At 43.1% G+C, this 19,973-nt stretch overlaps 1 protein-coding gene across 5 annotated transcripts in view; it reads left to right on the forward strand.

Moving 5' to 3' along the window:
* ripk1l (receptor (TNFRSF)-interacting serine-threonine kinase 1, like) overlaps window positions 1-19,973 on the forward strand; it is a 74,401-nt gene that overhangs the window by 24,893 nt on the left and 29,535 nt on the right. For all 5 annotated transcript variants that reach the window (XM_068001757.1, XM_068001758.1, XM_068001759.1 and 2 more), the window contains exons 4-8: window positions 4,090-4,243; window positions 11,786-11,923; window positions 14,373-14,601; window positions 16,826-16,975; window positions 19,363-19,439. In XM_068001757.1, coding sequence (XP_067857858.1) covers window positions 4,090-4,243; window positions 11,786-11,923; window positions 14,373-14,601; window positions 16,826-16,975; window positions 19,363-19,439 — 748 coding nt within the window. The remainder of the gene's footprint in view (window positions 1-4,089; window positions 4,244-11,785; window positions 11,924-14,372; window positions 14,602-16,825; window positions 16,976-19,362; window positions 19,440-19,973) is intronic.

The following is a 19,973-nucleotide window of genomic DNA, read 5'->3' on the forward strand; positions in this document are numbered from 1 at the left end:
CTAGATTTGGCAGCCCCTCCCCTTTTCTTTGTGGGAACATGTTTACCCTGAACCCTTGAATCACCCCTTTGATTGTCTCCCACTGCTCTGACACTGATTTACCTTCAAGTAGCTGTTTCCAGTTTACTTCTGCTAAATCACTTCTCAGTTTACTAAAATTGGCCTTTCCCCAATGGAAAACTTTAACTCCTGCTCTGTCTTTGTTCTTTTCCATAACTATGCTAAAACTAACTGTATTATGATCACTACCACCAAAATGCTCTCCCACTGCTACTTCTTCCACCTGCCCCTCTTCATTTCCTAGAACTAAATCCAGAACTGACCCCCCTCTCGTTGGGCTTGTTATATACTGGTTAAAAAAATTCTCCTGTATGCAATTTAAGAATTCTGCGCCCTCTATACCATTCACACTGATTGTATCCCAGTTAATGTTAGGGTAGTTGAAATCCCCTACTATTACTGCCCTATTGTTTTTGCACTTCTCAGAAATTTGCCTACCTATTTGCTCCTCTATCTCCCTCTGACTGTTTGGGGGTCTGTAGTACACTCCCAGTAGTGTGACTGCCCCTTTTTTGTTCTTTAGCTCAACCCATAAGCCTCATTTGATGCTCCTTCTAAAATATCATCCCTCCTCACAACTGTAATTGTTTCCTTAACCAAAATTGCCACTGCCCCTCCTTTTTTATCCCCCTCTCTATTGCATCTGAAAACCCTGTAACCAGGGACGTTGAGCTGCCAGTCCTGCCCCTCTTTAAGCCATGTTTTTGTAATAGTTAAGATATCATACTGCCACGTGTCTATCTGTGCCCTCAGCTCATCCGCCTTATTTCCTATACTCCTTGCATTGAGGTAAACACATTTAAGGACTGCCAAACTCCTCTGTTGTTTATTTTCTAACCTTCGTTCCCTCTGCCTTCCAGACTCACTCACTAATTTTCTGCCTTCCATTTCCAGTTCTGACTTTATCCCATCTGAATCCACACTCAGGTTCCCATCCCCCTGCCAAGCTAGTTTAAACCCTCCCCAACAGCACTAGCAAAACTCCCCGCAAGGATATTGGTCCCAGCCCTGTTGAGGTGCAACCCATCTGGCTTGTACAGATCCCACCTCCCGCAGAACCGGTCCCAATGCTCCAGGAATCTAAAGCCCACCCCCTTGCACTTCCTTTGCAGCCACGCATTCATCTGCTGTATCCTTCTATTTCTATTCTCACTAGCGCGTGGCATTGGGAGTAATCCAGAGATTACTACATTTTGAGGTCCTGCTTTTTAATCTTTTTCCTAACTCTTCAAACTCTGCCTGCAGGACCTCATCCCTCTTTCTACCTATGTCGTTGGTCCCAATATGGACCATCACCTCTGGCTGTTCCTCCCACCCCCCCCCACAGTGTTCTGCAGCCGTTCAGTGACATCCTTGACCCTGGCACCAGGGAGGCAACATACCATCCTGGAATCATGCCTGCGGCCGCAGAAACACCAGTCTGCTCCCCTAACTATGGAATCTCCTACCACGGTATTCAGAACTAAATAGTGGTTAGAGAGTGAGGTGCCCTCAGGGAACTCCTGAACTATCTGCCTGGTTCTCCTTGTCTGCCTGGCGGTCACCCAGTCCCTCTCTGCCTGCACTCTCTTAAGCTGCAGGGTGACCACTTCCTGAAACGTGCTATCCACGAAACTCTCAGCCTCGCAGATGCGCTGCAGTGACGCCAGCTGCTGCTCAAGGTCTGAAACCCGGAGCTCGAGCTCCACCAGCTGACGACACTTCCTGCACATGTGGTTGTCCAGGACAAGGGACGCGTCCTGGAGATCCATATGACACAGGATGCGCATTCCATGGGTCTGTTTTTAGATTATTAATGAAAGCAAATCCAAGCCTTGAAACCGGTTATTTATAGTTTTACTACTCTAGTTAATAAACTAGTTTAAGTGTTTTTTTACGCTCCCGGCTTTTACTTTAATTTTACCCAATTCCCTAACTTGGAGGGGGAAAAAAAAGCAGCTGTAACACTTACCAGCCAATCACCTACCTGCTCTCATGTGACAGCACTCCTGTTTTTTTCTGGGAAATGAGGCAGGAGTCTGGGAATTCCTTATTTGCTTACCTCAAAATGGCTCGCAGCTACTGCAGGCACAAGCTAATCTTGGTGCGGGGGCCCCCCCCAACCCCATCGCCCCAAGTCAGAAATCTCATGGACAACATAACTGGGGCAGGAAGCTGGTGATCCAGGTCTCTGCCCCTCTTTCCTGGTGTTTCCTGGAGGACTGTGCGTTCTTGAGAGCAAGAATCAGGAAAGTTGGCCCTTTTATGTCATTTTGCAAGGGTCACATAGATCATAGAATCATACAGAACAGAAGGAGACCATTTGGCCCATCGTGCTTGTGCCGACACTTTGAAAGAGCTATCTAATTAGTCCGATTCACCTACTTTTTTCCCCGTAGCCCCACAAATTTCTCGTTTTACGAACATGCATACGAATTAAGAGCAGGAGGCCGTTCCTCAACCTTACCTTCCCGTCTACCGACTATAACCTTTGACTCCCTTGTTAATCAGGAATCTATCTAACTCGGCCTTAAAAATATTCAATGACCCTGCCTCCACCGCTCTCTGGGGAAGGGAGTTCCACAGACTCACGACCCTTTCTTTAAAAAAAAATTCACCTCATCTCCGTCTTAAACGGGAGACCCCTTATTTTTAAACTGTGGCTCCTAGTTCTAGAATCTCCCACGAAGGGAAACATCCCCTCAGCATCTACCCCTTCATGTCCCCTCAGGATCTTATATGTTTCAATAAGATCACCTCTCATTCTTCTAAACTGCATTGTATACAGGCCCAACTTGTCCAACCTTTCCTCATAAGACAACCCCCTCGTCCCAGGCATCAGTCGAGTGAACCTTCTCTGAACCGCCTCCAAAGCAATTATGTCCTTTCTTAAATAAGGAGACCAAAACTGCACACAGTATTCTAGATGTGATCTCACCAATGCCCTGTACAACTGTAGCAAAACATCTCTACTTTTATATTCCATTCCCCTTGCAATAAATGACAACATTCCATTTGCCTTCCTAATCACTTGCTGTACCTGCATACTAACTTTGCTGAGTGTTATGAAAATATTTATCCAATTCCCTTTTGAAAGTTACTATTGAATCTGCTTCCACCACTCTTTCAGGCGGTGCATTCCAGATCATAAGAACTCGCTGCGTAAAAAAAAATTCTCTTCATCTCCCTGCTGGTTCTTTAGCCAAATATTTTAAATCTGTGTCCTCTGGTTACTGACCCTCCTGCCATTGGAAATAGTTTCTTCCCATCTACTCTATCAAAATCCCTCATAATTTTCAACACCTCACCCCTTAACCTTCTCTGCTCTATGGAGAATAACTCCAGCTTCTCTAGTCTATCCAAATAACTGAAGTCCCTCATCCCTGGTACCTTTCTAGTGAATCTCCTTTGTACCCTCACCAAGGCTTTCACATCCTTCTTGAAGTGTGGTGCTCAGAATTGAACAGAAATATACAATAACTAGTAATTTATAAAGGTTTATCATAACTTCCTTGCTTTTGTATTCTATGTCCAAATTTATAAATCCAAGGATCCTGTATGCTTTTTTAACAGCCATATGAATTTGTCCTGCCACCTTCAAAGATTTGTGTCCATACATCCCCAGGTCTCTCTGTTCCACACCTCTGTATGCCACACCTTATGGTTATTACAGAGATGTCTGCAGCCCAGAATGCTGTACTATGCTGTATTACTAAAGTGACATGATGATGATGATGATAATCATCTTCCAACAAATGTAAATTGAGAAACAGAGGGAATCTTATAAGAATGCAAAGAAAACATGACACACATGAAAGAATAGTGTCAAAACATAACAGACCTTTTTATAGCTATCATCAGGTTTTGATTCTTAAATTAAAAAATCATTTTAAAATTATGCTATTGTAAGAAATTACAAAAGACAGAATTTGGAAATATTTCTGACCTACAGCCTATGTGAGCTGGCAAGTGTGGGGCTTTTAAATCTGAAAGTGAAACCACCTGTTTAGTACATGAAAGGAGTTTTATTCTACTTTTTCCATTTTGCAGGTACAATTCTTCTCTCCTCGAGGAAGGTAAAATGATGCATAAATTGAATCACGATCGGGTCATAAAGTTGATTGGAGTTATTTTAGAAGATGGCAATTATTCGCTCGTCATGGAATTCATGGAGAATGGGAATTTGTTGCAGCTTTTAAAAAGTGTAAGTATCAAGTGTGTTAAATAATTTCCCACACTTGAGTACTACAGTCTGAGAACACAGTTCCTATAAACTCTAGCTCCTGCCAGTAATAAGCAGGAATGTAATGTGTATGGTGAAACTATGTTGTAACTAGCAAAGATGTTCAGCTAGCATTTCTTTCCTGATGTTATTGATAAGGGCTGCAGTCTGCCATTTTCAGTCTGAATGCACTTTGCAATGAGTTCAAACATTATATTAGATGGAGTATCAATACTTTGTAGGTGGAGGCAATTATAACAAGGGCACATGGTCTCTTAGTATTGACCCAGGTTGTTGCTGAGTGCTGAGGTGCAGAAGATTGCTACCCAGATGTCAAAGGACAATGCAAAATCTTCTCGTGGCTCAATTTATGACATAACAACCCTGGTTCAATAGGTGATGGTTAAATCTGTTGAATTACTGTGTACAAGGACCAGAGTTCCAGATGGTGACACTGGGAGAAGGAGGTTTGAATCTTCAGCACTGGTAGTCCATGCAGACTTTTTGGATTAATACTGAATTTGCAGATCTTGAGTACCTGGGATAAATATGGAGGTCAGGCTGAAGCACAAGGAATTTGTGTTGTAATGTTTTAGTCACTATTCAGTAAAGGACTGACCGCCCAGCTGCATTAATGTGGCATTTCTGACAGCAAACTTGTATCAGTGCACTAATCTTACTGCTTTTGGAAGATACTAACTCCAGGAGCAAAATGTACTTTTTATTTTATTCTGCAGGCTGCCAAATAGGACTATACTAGCCAGACACAGGCTTTTTAGAACCACGCAATGCTCCGATAAGTAGAACTAATCTTCTTGTGTCAGCGTATTCAGCTTTCTTTCCAAATGGTCTCACCCAGCATAGATCAGATATAGTTAAGAAGCCACAAAGATGAGCGTCAGGAACTGAAGAACGCTAGGTATCTTTACAGTAAAGCTTGACAATTTTCCATTTGTAGCATTTCTATTACTTTCTTTCCTTTCTAATTTCTTTCTATATAATTATGCTACTTTTCTATCCAATTTTCTACCTCTCCCTTGTTTCCACGTGCCATCAGTGACGTAGCAAGTTTTCTCCAAGGAACCTTTTTATCTGTCTTCTAGCGATCTAAATATACAGTATCCAGTGCACGCCCTTTTTTCCACTGGTGATGCTATGTTCTTGAAAAAAGTCCACTGTTATTCAGGTATGAATACCTTCCCTAAATCCACGTCCACTGATTTATCATGTACCATTTAGCCGAATGCCTGTTGATAGTGGCCAGGAGCTTCAACCCTCCGTCAGCTGATTTTTCAGTGGAACTGGAGCAGGTGAGGTGGGAAATAGATTGGGGACTATTCCGTTGGGTCCCCACTCATTTTTTGCGACCCTCCAATTCCCTACTAGAAGTGATGGGATCATTTAAGCCTCTGCTGGGGAGTCTACCTATTGGCGGCGTGGTAGAAAGGCTGTTTTGGCACTTTGAAGTTGGTGCATGGCATTAGTGCTCTGACTTTTTTTTAAAAAAAGGAAGTTGTGGGGTTATTTGATTACTCTTTGCTTGGTCACCCATGCAGAACATAGGCAGAGGTATAATGAATTGCAATACATTCGCCCATGTACATGAGGGTATAGATTGTCATGATATTCAAATGACAGAAATACATTGTCTGAAATATTTTCTGTCATTTGCGCCATAGCACGACTGAAAGTCAGAGAGGCTGCTTTGTTCTGGGTGTCCGGCATTGCTATGGTAGGGGTATTTAAAAATACTTAAATCCCCAAGGCGGTTGTGCAGTCGATCACAAGGCAATTATTAATTGCACAGGCTCAGGCATAAGTTTCAAAAATATTAAATTTATTTTATAACCTTAATGCAAAAATATGGAGGCCGCCTGCCATGCTGTGCTATGGCAGATCTCGCAGGACTTCCAACAACCAATCCTTGCCCTGTCCTTTCCAGGTAGACACTTCGGCAGAGGCCGAGGAGTCCACCAACCCGAGACGGGTTGCCTGCTATGTCAAAGATGTGCTCCAATTCTGCAACAGCGGAATATCTAGTCTTGCATCTCTGGTAACTATTTTCAGTATTTCTCCTACAACTGAATTGAACTAACTAGTTGATAGTTCCTGGTGTCATACTTCTTTAATATTACAGCCATGTTTTAGTCCGATTGGTATCTCCCCTGGCTCTTAAGGTATGATTTGTGCCAAACACTCCACCTGCACCCCCCCCCCCCATTCTTCCATGCATGTTATATGTTTGAGGCATACCATGAGCATTTTACAAACTCTCTCCTTTCCCAATAGTGATTGATTCTGAGTCAAGAATAGAAAACATTTTTTTTTAAATGGTGAGAAATTATTAAATGTTGGTGTTCAGAGAGATTTGGGTGTCCTCGTACAAGAAACACAAAAAGTTAGCATGCTGGTACAGCAAGCAATTAGGAAGGCAAATGGCATGTTGGCCTTTATTGCAAGGGGTTTGGAGTACAAGACTACAATTATACAGGGCTTTGGTGAGACCTCACCTGGAGTACTGTGTACAGTTTTGGTCTTCTTACGTAGGGAAGGATATACTTGCTTTAGAGGTGTTGCAACGAAGACAGACTAGATTGATTCCTGGGATGAAAGGGTTGTCCTATTGATTGAGTAGAATGGGCCTTTACTCTTTGGAGTTTAGAAGAATGAGAGGTGATCTCATTGAAACATACAAGATTCTGAGGGGGCTTGACAGGGTAGATGCTGAGAGGTTGTTTCCTCTGGCTGGCGAGTCTAGAACTAGGGGTCATAGTCTCAGGATAAGGGGTCTGCCATTTAAGACTGAGATGAGGAGGAATTTCTTCACTCAAAGGGTTGCGAATCGTTGGAATTCTGTACCCCAGAGGGCTGTGGATGCTCAGTCGTTGAATATATTCAAGGCTGAGATCGATAGATTTTTGGACTCTAGGGGAATCAAAGGATATGGGGATCGGGCGGGAAAGTAGAGTTGAGGTCGAAGATTAGCCATGATCTGATTGAATGGCGGAGCAGGCTCAAGAGGCTGTATGGCCTCCTCCTGCTCTTATTTCTTATGTTCAAACATTCACAGTATACCACACTAATACTTTTTGGTATTTCGATGTTTGTACATGGCATTCGTGTTAGACTTCTGAGAGAGGCAGTTATTGTGATATTTGTGGGATTACTCCCTGCATGGCCAGCCACGCAGAACATGGGGCTGAAATTCAACTAATTAGGCTGGTTCCATTAATCCACAACCAGCAGCCTCTCAGTTTCTAACAATTAGCCCCCCAAGTGGCCTCGTGGGTAAAGGCACTGCATGGTGAAGCACTAGGGCATAGTATTGATTTCCAGTCTGTACTGAGTTAGCTGATCTTAGCCAAGCAGCAATTCAGGTGCTAAACTGGCCTCTGTGCCCCTGGGATACGGAGTGGAAAACGGCCAGAGTTTCCCCTGCTGACCACTATCATGTGACTCCTGCTATAAAGTGCATATGTGCATACATTGGGTAAGAACAGGACAAAGCTTGGCTGTAATACTGTCCACTGTCGAAAAACCTGGGGGGAAGAGAGGAATCCAGGATTTTACCATTTTAAAATAACATGGTAGCTGTTGAGGATTTCTAACTGTCTCGTCAGTTCTTAACCAGAAAGTGTCCAGTATAGGAAACCAATAAACAGTGCTTTGTCTAGATGTTTTCAATGCACACGTGGAACTCTGCCTTCCCAAACACTATCATCTTTCTAACAGCCAGTGTAACTACTGCTCCCCCCACTCATAATCAGGACTAAAATGTTGTCTACTGCACCAGTATTAGAACCTCCACAAAGTCTCTGCTCCCAGCTCTTTGTCATCTTTTAGCAATGCAGTCACCCTTTTTGGAGATTACTTAGTACAAAGAACACTAATCTTCTCAACCCCCCCCCCCCTTGAAGAAATTACTCACTTCCTTCCTACCTCCTTAATTGCTTTCAAAGATAGGCTAGCATCGCAATACTGTGTTGGAAGTAAAATATAAACGTGACCCAGCAATGAGGGAAGTGTGCTGGAATGCAGCATTGATTTCCCCCAGTTCACTAGGTTCCCAATCTCAACCGCATTCAGCGCCTGCCCAGATAAAGTCATAGTAAATAGGAAGTAGAATTGTTCACCCCCCACCATGTACCTCTCAGCAGCTAGTTCAGAACAGCATTGGGAGCAGGTTGCTCACTGTCCCACTCAGCCACAGTCAGACCAGAGATATTATGGAGAAAATGGAGGGCTTCATATCTTCAAAAACTGTAGTGAGTTGCCAATGATCGTGGCATTATTTGTATTGAATATTGTGCAATAAAGTACAGTATCATAATTCTTCTGTTATTTTACTAATATAATGCGACATCAAAGGAAAAAGCGGCAGGCACCAATAAAATACCAGTGAAAGCCTTCGGTAGAGTGCAGACCACAAGAACATTCATGCATGGGAATAAAGAACAAAAATATGTGTAAGTGCATATTCAGAAATACAGTGCATAACAGGAGCCCTTAATGGATTCATACATAGTTTTCAAATTAAAAGGTAGACTTAATTTTCAGACAGGTGAGTATAAAATTTAGAAGCCAGGATCCCTGTGTTATCCATTTTCTAGTCAGGGTGCTAAGTGTTTTATAATCATGTGCACAGTGCAGCAGGGGACAGCAATCAAGAACTGGAACCATGGCTGATTTTTTTTTCCATGACCCCCCCACAAATCCAGAGATGCTGAGGCTAACTTTAGAGACACGGCAGGGGGGGGGGGGGGGGAATTGGATACGGGCCGTTTTTGGGTGCAGGTAGCGTGATGCGCTATTACCCCGCGCCCAATGACCCCTGCGCGGGGTAATAGCGCATCACGCTACCTGCTGGCCTGAGTACTAAGCTGCAATCAGTGTTCCATTCTGGGCCTTGTACATGGATTCAATGCAATTCACACTTTCCACCAGCAGGGGGAACTCAATCTCTTAAAGTCAGGGTGTTTCTTCGAAATCTCTTAAAGGTAGCTGGTACCTGTTATTTGCTGATGTCTGCGTGGACTATGAACGGAGATCAGACATTGCACACGTAAAACACAGATACAGGTCCCATCCCTATGTTTACACACTGATGAGTTATGTTAAAACATTGAATAAAGATTGCACGCTACTAAATCCCACATCCTCCAATCTGCATGCCAGACCTAACCAATCTGCCGATCTGGGTTGGTACCAGGCCTGCAAGAGTGCGTGTACCAAGGTTCTCTGCTGATGCACTAGAGACCTTAGGTGCAAGAGGTGGACAGAAGGAGGGACATCCTATATCCACAGAGGGCGGGGGGAGTGCAAGAGGCCCTCCAGGCACACATCCAAAAGGCAGTGGGCGGCAGCGGGGGACAAAGTCAATGCTAGGCGCATAGCATCATGAATGTGGATGCAGTGCAGGAAGAAGTTCAATGCTTTGACATGAGTGGTCAAGGTGAGTGAGGTCAACTGTCAAGTGGCGTCTTCTACCAATTGCACCACACACTACACCCCCCATCCCCCACATACCAACAAACTCTTTCCATCAGTACTCAACTCTTCCAACCAGATGCTTCCTCTCACCCTTACACGTTACCACTGTTTCAAATCGCCCACCCACAACTCACAGGCCACACACTGGCAGCTATTCAATCATGACAGACACATCACCCAGACACACATCCTGCTGCCTTGCAGGAGAAGGTGATGCATATCAGGAGGCAGAAAATGGCAGTGGCATTTAGCCCCTTGAGCCTGTTCCGCCATTCAATGAGATCATGGTGGACCTGTGACCTAACTCCATATACCGCCTTAGCCCCATGTCCTTTAATACCTTGGTTCACAGAAATCTATCAATCTCAGATTTAACATTCACAATTGAGCTAGCATCAACTGCCGTTTGCTGAAGAGCGTTCCAAACGTCTCCCACCTTTTGTGCGTAGAAGCATTTCCTTGCTTCACTCCCGCACGTCCTGGCTCTAAATGCAAGGCTATGTCCCCCTAGTCCTAGTATTCAAGTATAGGAGACCTCCAAAAACAGTTACCAATGTCTCAGCAGCCAGAAGCAATAATCCTGCCACTAACTTGTAATTCCTGGATGGTCCCTTTAAATAACGCTGGTGGGGGTCCTCCAGGCACTCTAAGACACGTTCAGATGGTCGGGGTTAAGACTTTGCGTTGAGTCCCAAAATGGTGTCTATCACTTCAAATCAGCGTTGGACTCTGATTGTAGCCATTTTCTCCCTACTTTACATACTTCCAGCATTCCTTATCTGCACCTGCGCTAACTCCTATACCAAGATGGCGTCCGGCGCACGTCATGCTGGAAACATGCATGCGCGGCCAAGAAGCCATCTTGGATGTCGGAGAGGCTGTGTCGCACTGAAACAACGGGCACTGCATGGCCCAATTTAACGCCTAGTGCCTCCCCAGCTGAAATCAGGTAATTCAGCATAAATCGGGGATTGAACCTGGGACCTTCCTGATCTGTATGGCTTAGTAGCACACTGGATTGTACAATTACTCATTGAGCAAAAACGTGTGTTTTTTAAATGATTGTAATAACTGAACGGTTTAAATACTTGAAAGAATCACTGCCAAGCAAGCAGCCACTTCCCTTATTATGCAGCTGCTCTAGTGTCCTACTCTCAATTTCAAAGCAATATAGATGCCTGAGCAATATGGGCAAGAAGGTGGCAGATGGAGTATAATGTGGGGAAATGTGAGGTTATTCACTTCGGTGGGAAGAATAAAAAAAACGGCATATTTTTTAAATGGTGAGAAACTATTAAAAGTTGGTGTTCAGAGGGATTCGGGTGTCCTCATACAGGAAACACAAAAGGTTAGTATGCAGGTACAGCAATCAAGTAGGGAGGCAAATGGCATGTTGGCCTTTATTGCAAGGGGGTCTAGGACTAGAGGGCATAGTCTCAGGATAAGAGGTCGGCCATTTAAGACTGAGATCAGGAGGAATTTCTTCACTCAGAGGGTTGTGAATCTTTGGAATTCTCTACCCCAGAGGGCTGTGGATGCTGGGTCATTGAATATATTCAAGACTGAGATAGATAGATTTTTGGACTCTAGGGGAATCAAGGGATATGGGGATCAGGTGGGAAAGTGGAGTTGAGGTCGAAGATCAGTCATGATCTTACTGAATGGCAGAGCAGGCTTGAGGGGCCGTATGGCCTACTCCTGCTCCTATTTCTTATGTTCTTAGTGCTGGTGCTCAGGAGCAGACATATCAGGATAAATGAACTCGCAGACCAATCACAAGTCAACTCTTTCTGTCGTTACTGAACACGTGCCATTTTTTTTAGTAAGTTCTTAAGACTTTAAAAGAGAATGTAAATAAATGTGGCAGTAAGATCCAAAATGCCATCTGTATTTCACAGAGGCAGTATCTTTGTTAGCAATGAGAATAACCAAAAAGCTGGCCTGCACATTTCATCGGCCTATTGGTGGTCGTGTTTTGCAGCGGAGGAAACGCTTGATTTCTTTAAATCACATTTCTATTTTTTGTGTTTCCAGGTATCTATCCCGTTATCTGTAAAAGGAAGAATAGTTCTGGAAATTATTGAAGGAATGGCTTATTTACATGAAATGCGGATTGTACACAAAGACTTAAAACCTGAAAATATCTTGGTAGATGCAGATTATCATATCAAGGTAAAAAATAAAACAACAGAAAAGTAATGATATACATTGTAACATATTAAAAATACAATTTACTGTTGGACTTTTCGATCCAGTGTTCACATGTTGAATTAATTCAAAGGACCATTGTCTGAATCTTGGCTTTGACTAAGACTGGAAGTTGACTCTTTTTCAATGGTTAATTTTCAATTGATTAACAGTCAAGCAACTATCTTGGGAGGGAGGAATAATTATCAGGGGAATCTCTTTCCACAGTAGCCGGAATGGAACAATGTTAATAATAACTGGAGATGTTGGGTGAAATTGGTCTACACCAGAAGCACGAAACGGGCTCGTAGCGAATCGACAGCTCATTTTACATCGATTTTCATTTCCATTTAAGTCAATAGAAAACAAAATCGGGCGAGGTGTAAAACAAGCTGCTACGAGCCCGTTTCGTGCTGCTGGCGTAGACCACTTTCACCCCCATTCACATCCAAGTCAATCCTCCAGCACTAAATAGTGTGACAGCTGCAAAGATGGAATGGAAAGGAGGTTTAAGAAAAGAAAGAACTTGCAATTATATAGTGCCTTTTGTGTCCACAGGACGTCCCAAAGCGCTTCAGTTAACAAAGTGTTTTGTCACTTTAATGTAGGGAAACGTGGCAACCCATTTGCCCAAAACAGGGTCTCGCAATGAGATAAATGACCAGATAATCCTTTCACCACCTCAGGATGTCCCAAAGCACTTTACAGCCAATTAATTACTTTTGAAGTGTAGTTACTGTTGTAATGTAGGGAAACGTGGCAGCCAATTAGCGCACAGCAAGGTCCCACAAACAGCAATGAAATAATGATCTGATTTAGTAATGTTGGCTGAGGGATAAATATTGGCCAGGACACCAAAGAGAACTCTCCTGCTCTTCTTTGAAATAGTGCCTCGGGAACTTTTAGGTCGGTGGAACACCAAAATTGCACTGGGGTCCTAGATATTGCATAGGACCCCAATTTGCATATTTAAGTAATCTCCTGCTTATTTTCCAGCCTGCTCCAAAATCAAGGTGGGCCAAACATCAGTGTGAACGGGGCGGAAAGTGCCGCATGGTGATTTTTGGCCCACCACCACCCCCTTCCCGCTCGTAAATAGGGACAAAAAGTAGCCCGTAAATGTTTGAGCATGAATTTGGACAGTGCAGGTTCACCTGCTTGAAGTGGTCCAATTTCCTCAGTTCAGCCAGGCCAATTGTTTTGAGTTTCAAAAAGTTCCAACTTATTCTTTTTCTTCAATTTTCTCCTTTCGTATCAGGTACGAACTGGCTCATGTTGGAGTACAGTTCACAGTGCTAGTTGCCCTCCAGTATCCTGCTCAACTGGCTCGAGCCCTGACAGCGAGAGTTGGAACACTGTTTGACCATAGAGGCCAGTGCACCTGAGCCCAACCTTGCCCTGTCCAATGTTGTGGAGATGCCGGTGATGGACTGGGGTTGACAATTGTAAACAATTTTACAACAAAATGTCAGGAGTTCCTGACATTTACCTGAGGAAGGAGGAAGCCTCCGAAAGCTTGTAAATTTCAAATAAAATCGTTGGACTATAACTTGGTGTTGTAAAATTGTTTACAACTGTCCAATGTTCACACAGGTGGGCTTTCCAGCAGGGGTCACTGGATAACAATCAGGAGGGAGAACCCTGGCTGATTTTTCTTTTTGCCTCTCCCTAGCTGCGGGTGACTGAGGAAAGTTGTAGCACACCTTGCTTGCCACAGACCAGTAACCAAATCTAGAACCGTCCAAGTCTGTATGGCTCAGTACCACACCATGTGCTGACTAGGAAACCCATTGGGGGAGCTAGGCCAAACCAAAGCAACTTTAAAGAAGCTGCTACTGAAACCTCAGTTTTAACATTGTCACAGAATTGCTCTTATATTCTCAGCATAGCAACAGAAAACAAGCTACTATGACACTACGGGCAGAACTTTTAGAGGCCCCACACCACTGATGGGGCTTTGCATGCAATGAGTGACTTGTTGGAAAGTACTTAAATGCCAATCCTCTGACGTTCCTTTCTCCGCTATTTTAATGGATGCCTTAACCTGCTTATTTTAAATGGGCTAATGCCTCTGTTAAAGTGGTGCACAGAGGAATGTGTGCAAATACATTAGGGGGGTGAATTCACTAGCAGGAAGCCGTAATCGAAGGGAGTGTGGATCAGTAATCGGTGCTATGGTGTTGTAGCCCCACCTCTAACCCCCATTGTCCTTGGGCATGTATTCCCCCAGGGGTGCAGGATGGGTGAATTTACCCACCTAAGCTTTCATCCAGCAATAATGCCAACAGTCATTTCTGTCCTCATGGGTGTGGAGTGAGCAGAAGATTCTCAAGTACAGTTTACTGTAGTTCTTTGAAAACTACATATAATATTACATGACAAATTAGTTGAAAATTTGACCGTTTCGTAAATGGTGTTTTCTTTTTCTCTTTAGATTGCAGATCTTGGTGTGGCAATTTTTAAAACCTGGAGTCGATTGACCACTGAAGAGCAAAAGAGAAGGGGCCAAATGAGTTCAAAGCCCCAGAACAATGCAGGCACCCTGTCCTACCTGGCCCCTGAACACCTGCGGTCACTGAACACCAAGGCCACTGAAAAGTCTGATGTGTACAGTTTTTCCATTGTGGTGTGGGTGATTCTGACCAATACAGAACCATATGAAAGTAAGTTACGCATTCTGAATTATGCACCTTTCTGGCTACTTGTGAATCATTGCTTCTCATTCTTTTGACCTTTTTATATTTGTGTATTTTTCAATGTAACTGTTAAAAGACAGTCGTATCTATACTGAACAACAGTAAAGGTAAATACAAGCAAGTGGTAGTATGGTATAACACAGATCTACATCAAGACTGACCAGTGCAGCTTCGACATATATATCCGTGTGTAGCCATTGCACTTACTAAGTGGAGGAAATTAGTTAAGACTTTGGCACTTGCAAATCCTCCCATAATGATCCACAGCATCAGAGTACGTTGCCTCAATATCCAGAATGGAGAAGTACCATCTGCACCACAGTTAGAGAGGAAAATCCACAAGACTGAATGGCAACTATTCCTGGGCATCAGGAGGTTCCCCACACTTTCTGTTTAAATGCACATCAACCCACCTGACAAATTTGAAGATTACACAGACCAACAACGCAATGCCAACTACACAAACTAGCAATTTCTGCCCTATCGGTCACCAAGGTGGGTTATGTGTGCGTTTACTCCAGCTCTTCAGCACTAAAAACTCTTTGCTCTAACTCAGTTATAAGTACCAGAGCAGTTCATACTAGGCAACCTGTATTCATTGAGGCCTGGAAGGGATCTTTATTACACAAGTGCGCATTGATGAAAAGCTACTGGGGGATAAATTTGGCCGTGTACCGCCCATTTGTCAGGTACCACGCGGCCTCCTAAGGCCCCAAAATGGCGGGCAGTAAGCGTGCGCGTACTTCCAACCGGAAATGCGCCGCCTGCCATATTGGGTAAGAACAAATAAGAGGCCTTTACTGATGCCTGCTTCAGGTCCCTGCTTCAACATTGGTTCCCTCCGAGGCGCCAGTGCTGGCTGCCTCGGAGAAAACCAACTCTGAACATTGTGATGAGGTCCGAGGCCCAATATCCGGGGCTCCACGGACCTCACCTCTTGTGCGTGGGGTGCTCCCAAATTTAACCCCCACTAACTGTTCACAGTGGACAAATCTAGCTTAGTGTCACCCCATTACAGAAGTTAATCTAGTACAGTGAAGCCCAATTAAATCAGCTCCCTTTTGCTGAACAAAAGTTATTCTCAATAGAGATTAGGGCTGGTATTTCCTGATTTCACCGCTACAGGTTGGGGTGGGTCTGCCACAGCAGCACTCGAAGAGATAGAAGACTGCATTTAAGGGGCCAGAGGGCCCCGAAGACTGGTCCAGGGCACTGAATAAAGGCCTCAGCCACGACTCCCTCCTTTTGCCGCACTTGGGAAGCAGCGGGAATAGGGGCGAAGAGACGGGAAATGTTGGTTACGCACTACCATTGCTAGGTGTAAGCTCTGGTTGCTGCCAGTTTAACATGATTTGTAGGTACTGCTGAGTAGACGTTTCTAGCCAGAGAGAATTATTGAAAAATATATACTCCCTATACTTGTATGGTAATTCTCAATTTCAAATCCAGTACTTAATAAGAGTTATTTGGAAGGCCTTCAAGGAACCCATAAGGAATTTCTCAGCTGCACCATGTTATGTTTCTATTGTGTAATCTTTATTATGTACAGTTTTCACTTGTAAGCATTGGGAGGCAGTGTCTTACTTAAGGTGTGTTACTCCTCTTGGAAGTGCTGACACTTTCTTTTACCTACACAAAACTTATAGTATATTATACGAAAATGAAGACCAGTAAGATGGTGGTTATCTCTGCATGCAGAAGTCTGCGTTGGTGGAGACTCAGGAATATTGTGCTGCTTTTAGTCAACTCACCCGTCTCTTTGCTGCTCTCTCACTTATGAATGATGTATCAAACATTCACCAGACTTGTGATTTTCATTCCAGTGCTAGGCCATTTTGAGAAAAGGCATGCAGGGAACAATCTGGGAATCCTATTTGATTCATGTAACTAGAAACACTGAAGTAGTTTAGAATCTCTCGAGTGGTGAAAATCAAAGCTAGATAAGTGATTTCCCAATGGCCAGAACAGGGTATCCTAGAAGTCATTGTGTGAGTGTACAAGTGTTTGCAAATGTGAACACAAGCACTAATTTCACCTCAACATCACTGGTCACATTCCTATCAAACATGAAAACAAATTTTCATCGACTTTGGTTGCATGTTTGACGCCGACATGCTGTTTAAAAATTATCCATAATACATTTGCATTGCATATCAGATTTCAAAGATGCTTTTTTTTCTTGTCTCTTCAGATGCACTAAATGATACCCAGGTTTACCACCTAGTCCTCAATGGCGATCGACCTGATGTGAATGAAATTCCTGATGAAGCACCTGAAGAGATTGTTAGTATAATGCAGCAGTGTTGGGAAAATGAACCCGAGAAGAGGATGACTTTTGCAGGTGGGCAGCTGTCTAACCCTTATTATAGGAGCTATCTTTCTGAGGAAACACTGGGCAGAGATGTCCTCCTTTAGAAGCAGGCAAAAAAATGTCACATCACTTTTGTACACCTTCTACCAATTAGTGGCTGAATGTCCAGGCGTGACTGGCTGCCCAGCCTATTGTTTAAAGAGTTATGCATTACACAAGTAAAATACAAATAAACACATGAACTTTGATCAGCTAAGAGAGTTTTTAAACACAACACTAAATTTGACTGTGTGGCTCCAGTATGAGTTCACTACTGTATCATTGTTATTCTGTGTTACAGATTTGGATCTGCCGTAGATACTTTCTTGGGTTCAGCGGTGTCAGTCACTCCCATAAGTGGACGTTACACTGCCCTATATCTACTTAAATGATAGCATAGCCTAGGGATTTAACAATAGCATCCCCTTGCAATCTAGACCGGATACTCATGACTTTTGCACGCGTGTTTCTTCAATTGAGGTTTCAAGAGATGAGACAAAGTTTGGTTCAAATTATAGACTGCTTTATTTCACAGTAAGGTGAAACACGCAGAGCAATAGGTATTATCAGAGCCACTGTACTCAATTGGTACAACTTGTATTCAGAAAATGATACAAAATAAGGAACATGTCACTGCTACCCCCACTCTGGTGGGGTAGGTCATCTTACTTAAACAGAATAATCTCCCGGCATCCTTTCCCACTGCTCAGGGCAGAACCTTTCTCCCTGCAGTCTTCTGTCTTTTCTAACCTTCTCACTGTACTTCACTGCCTGGCTGACTTTTGGTGTCTGTGTTCTAATATTTAAAAGCCCCTCTCAATGGGGGTCATTTTAATTTTGGGCGATAGTGTATAGCAGGCGATATTAAATCAGCTGCCCATTGTACACCACACACGTTTTTCCTTTCCATTATGGTCAGTTGAAGGGAGCCTTGGGTGGGGTGTGGAATGGGTGGCCAATTTAATATCGCCCATTTTACACCATCGCACATAGTTAAAATCACCCCAATAGGTCAAAGAGCCTCTCCCTCTTCTACTTTCCCCTCTCACAGATCAAGAGATCAAAGGGTTTTACAACACATTGAATCAATGTCTTTCCGAGTACCCAGACAAGCTAATGACTTGCCTATTGTGGATACTCGAGGAGAAAAAACAACTTCCTTTTAGCACAGTAACCACCTCTTGTCTGGGTGACAATTATTTAAAAGTTGGGAGAGCACGCATTGCTTTTAAAAGCATTAAAAATAACACTTTTCTTCCAAGTCCTTTTTTGTGGAAAAATAGTCCAAAAATCCAGAAACGATGAACCCCCCCCCCCCATAACTTTAAAGGATGCAACTCCTTTTAATATAGTCTAGCAGCAAAAGGTTTTTATACATATATCGATCAAGGATTCACTTTGCAAAGTTCGATTTTAGTAAGGTAATGATTGTTGCAATGATTTTTGCTACTGGAAACCCCTAGGGAATGATAGAAGTAGTAAATAAACCATGAACCTTGAACATGTCAAGTTTCTCCCACCCCCACACCCTCCCCCAGTTCCTTGACCACCATGTATACAAAAATTTTTTGCAGCTACAATGAATCAGTAAAAGAAGTTGGATGCTTTAAACAGTAGGGTATAAAATACAATGAATAAAACAGTTTTTTGTGCTGAGCGTGCTGCTGCGGCTAGGCTGGGCCATCCCCTGTGGCCCAGCCCCCCCACCACATACCAGTTCCAGCCGTCAGTCGAATGGCCAACTCTGTGTACCAATGATTCAGTAGTGAAACTTGGATATGGGAGGTAGAACCAACTTCTTTGCATTTTATGAGTTGCAAATTCACATTATTTATCAGGCACAGATAGCACCTGCATTCTTAGACATTATACGCTACTCGTGGGCAAATTGCAGAGCTTCCTTGTGCCGGGGGAGCAGTCAGACTTAAAAAGCAAGTACAGCCGGCAGTTTGTATTACTGACATCTGGATGCTTCCAATGGAGTCGAGGCCTCTGTCTGAGATGATTTGTGCTGGTCTGGAGTAGGACAAGTCATTAGCTAAAGATGAAGCAGAAATTCATTAATAACAAGAGGGGGAAGCAGCAAAGGGATGGTAGGAAAATATATATGGAGACATAAAAACAGAAAATGCTGGAAAAGCTCAGCAAGTGAGGCAGCATCTGTGGAGAAAGAAACATAGGGATTTGTTTGTTTATGTATTCAGTGAAATGATAATACTAACAGGGAAGCGTCCCTGAAACCAAACTGTCAGCCATCTAGTCTAATGCTAATAGTGCTAGGACGCCATATAAAGGAAGTATAGAATAATGCAAACAATTGAAACCGATATTACTCCTTTTTATAACTAAATTGTAAATAACACCCCTCTCTGTTTCAGAGTGTAACCTGAAATTCGGACCATTCTATGAAGAAAACCTACATAAATATATTGATGCAGATTTGGAAAAGTTACGAGTAAGTAATGTTACAAAAAGTGAAGATCAAATTTTCTACATTTTTAAATCTGAATTTAATGTCCTTTTTAAAATTGTGTTTCTGAACCGTATTTGACCAGTATTTGAAAGAAAGATGCCCTTTTGTCTTTACTATTAATCTGCCTAACACAGCTGAAGTGTCAGTGATGCACAGGTCACTTCAGTGATCATGCCAGCCAGGTTTATTCAGAATTTGGGACTTCACCTAACTAAAATTAGTATAATCAATTAGTAAGACAAATAATCTGATGAAAGGTCTTCAACCTGAAATGTTAACTCTGTTTCTTTCTCTACAGATGCTGCCTGACTTGCTGAGCTTCACCAGCATTTTCTGTTTTTATTTCAGATTTCCAGCATCTGCAGTATTTTTGCTTTTGCTTCAAATAATAAAATATTGGTTGAGAGATGCAGTGGCAGACATTTAATGAGATATTTCATAGCACTCAGCAAAGATACATTCCAGTGAGAAAGAAAGACTCTAGGGGAAGGACGTATCATCCATGGCTAACTAAGG

Source organism: Heptranchias perlo, chromosome 2 (genome assembly GCF_035084215.1).
Source record: "Heptranchias perlo isolate sHepPer1 chromosome 2, sHepPer1.hap1, whole genome shotgun sequence".
Taxonomy (NCBI): domain Eukaryota; kingdom Metazoa; phylum Chordata; class Chondrichthyes; order Hexanchiformes; family Hexanchidae; genus Heptranchias; species Heptranchias perlo.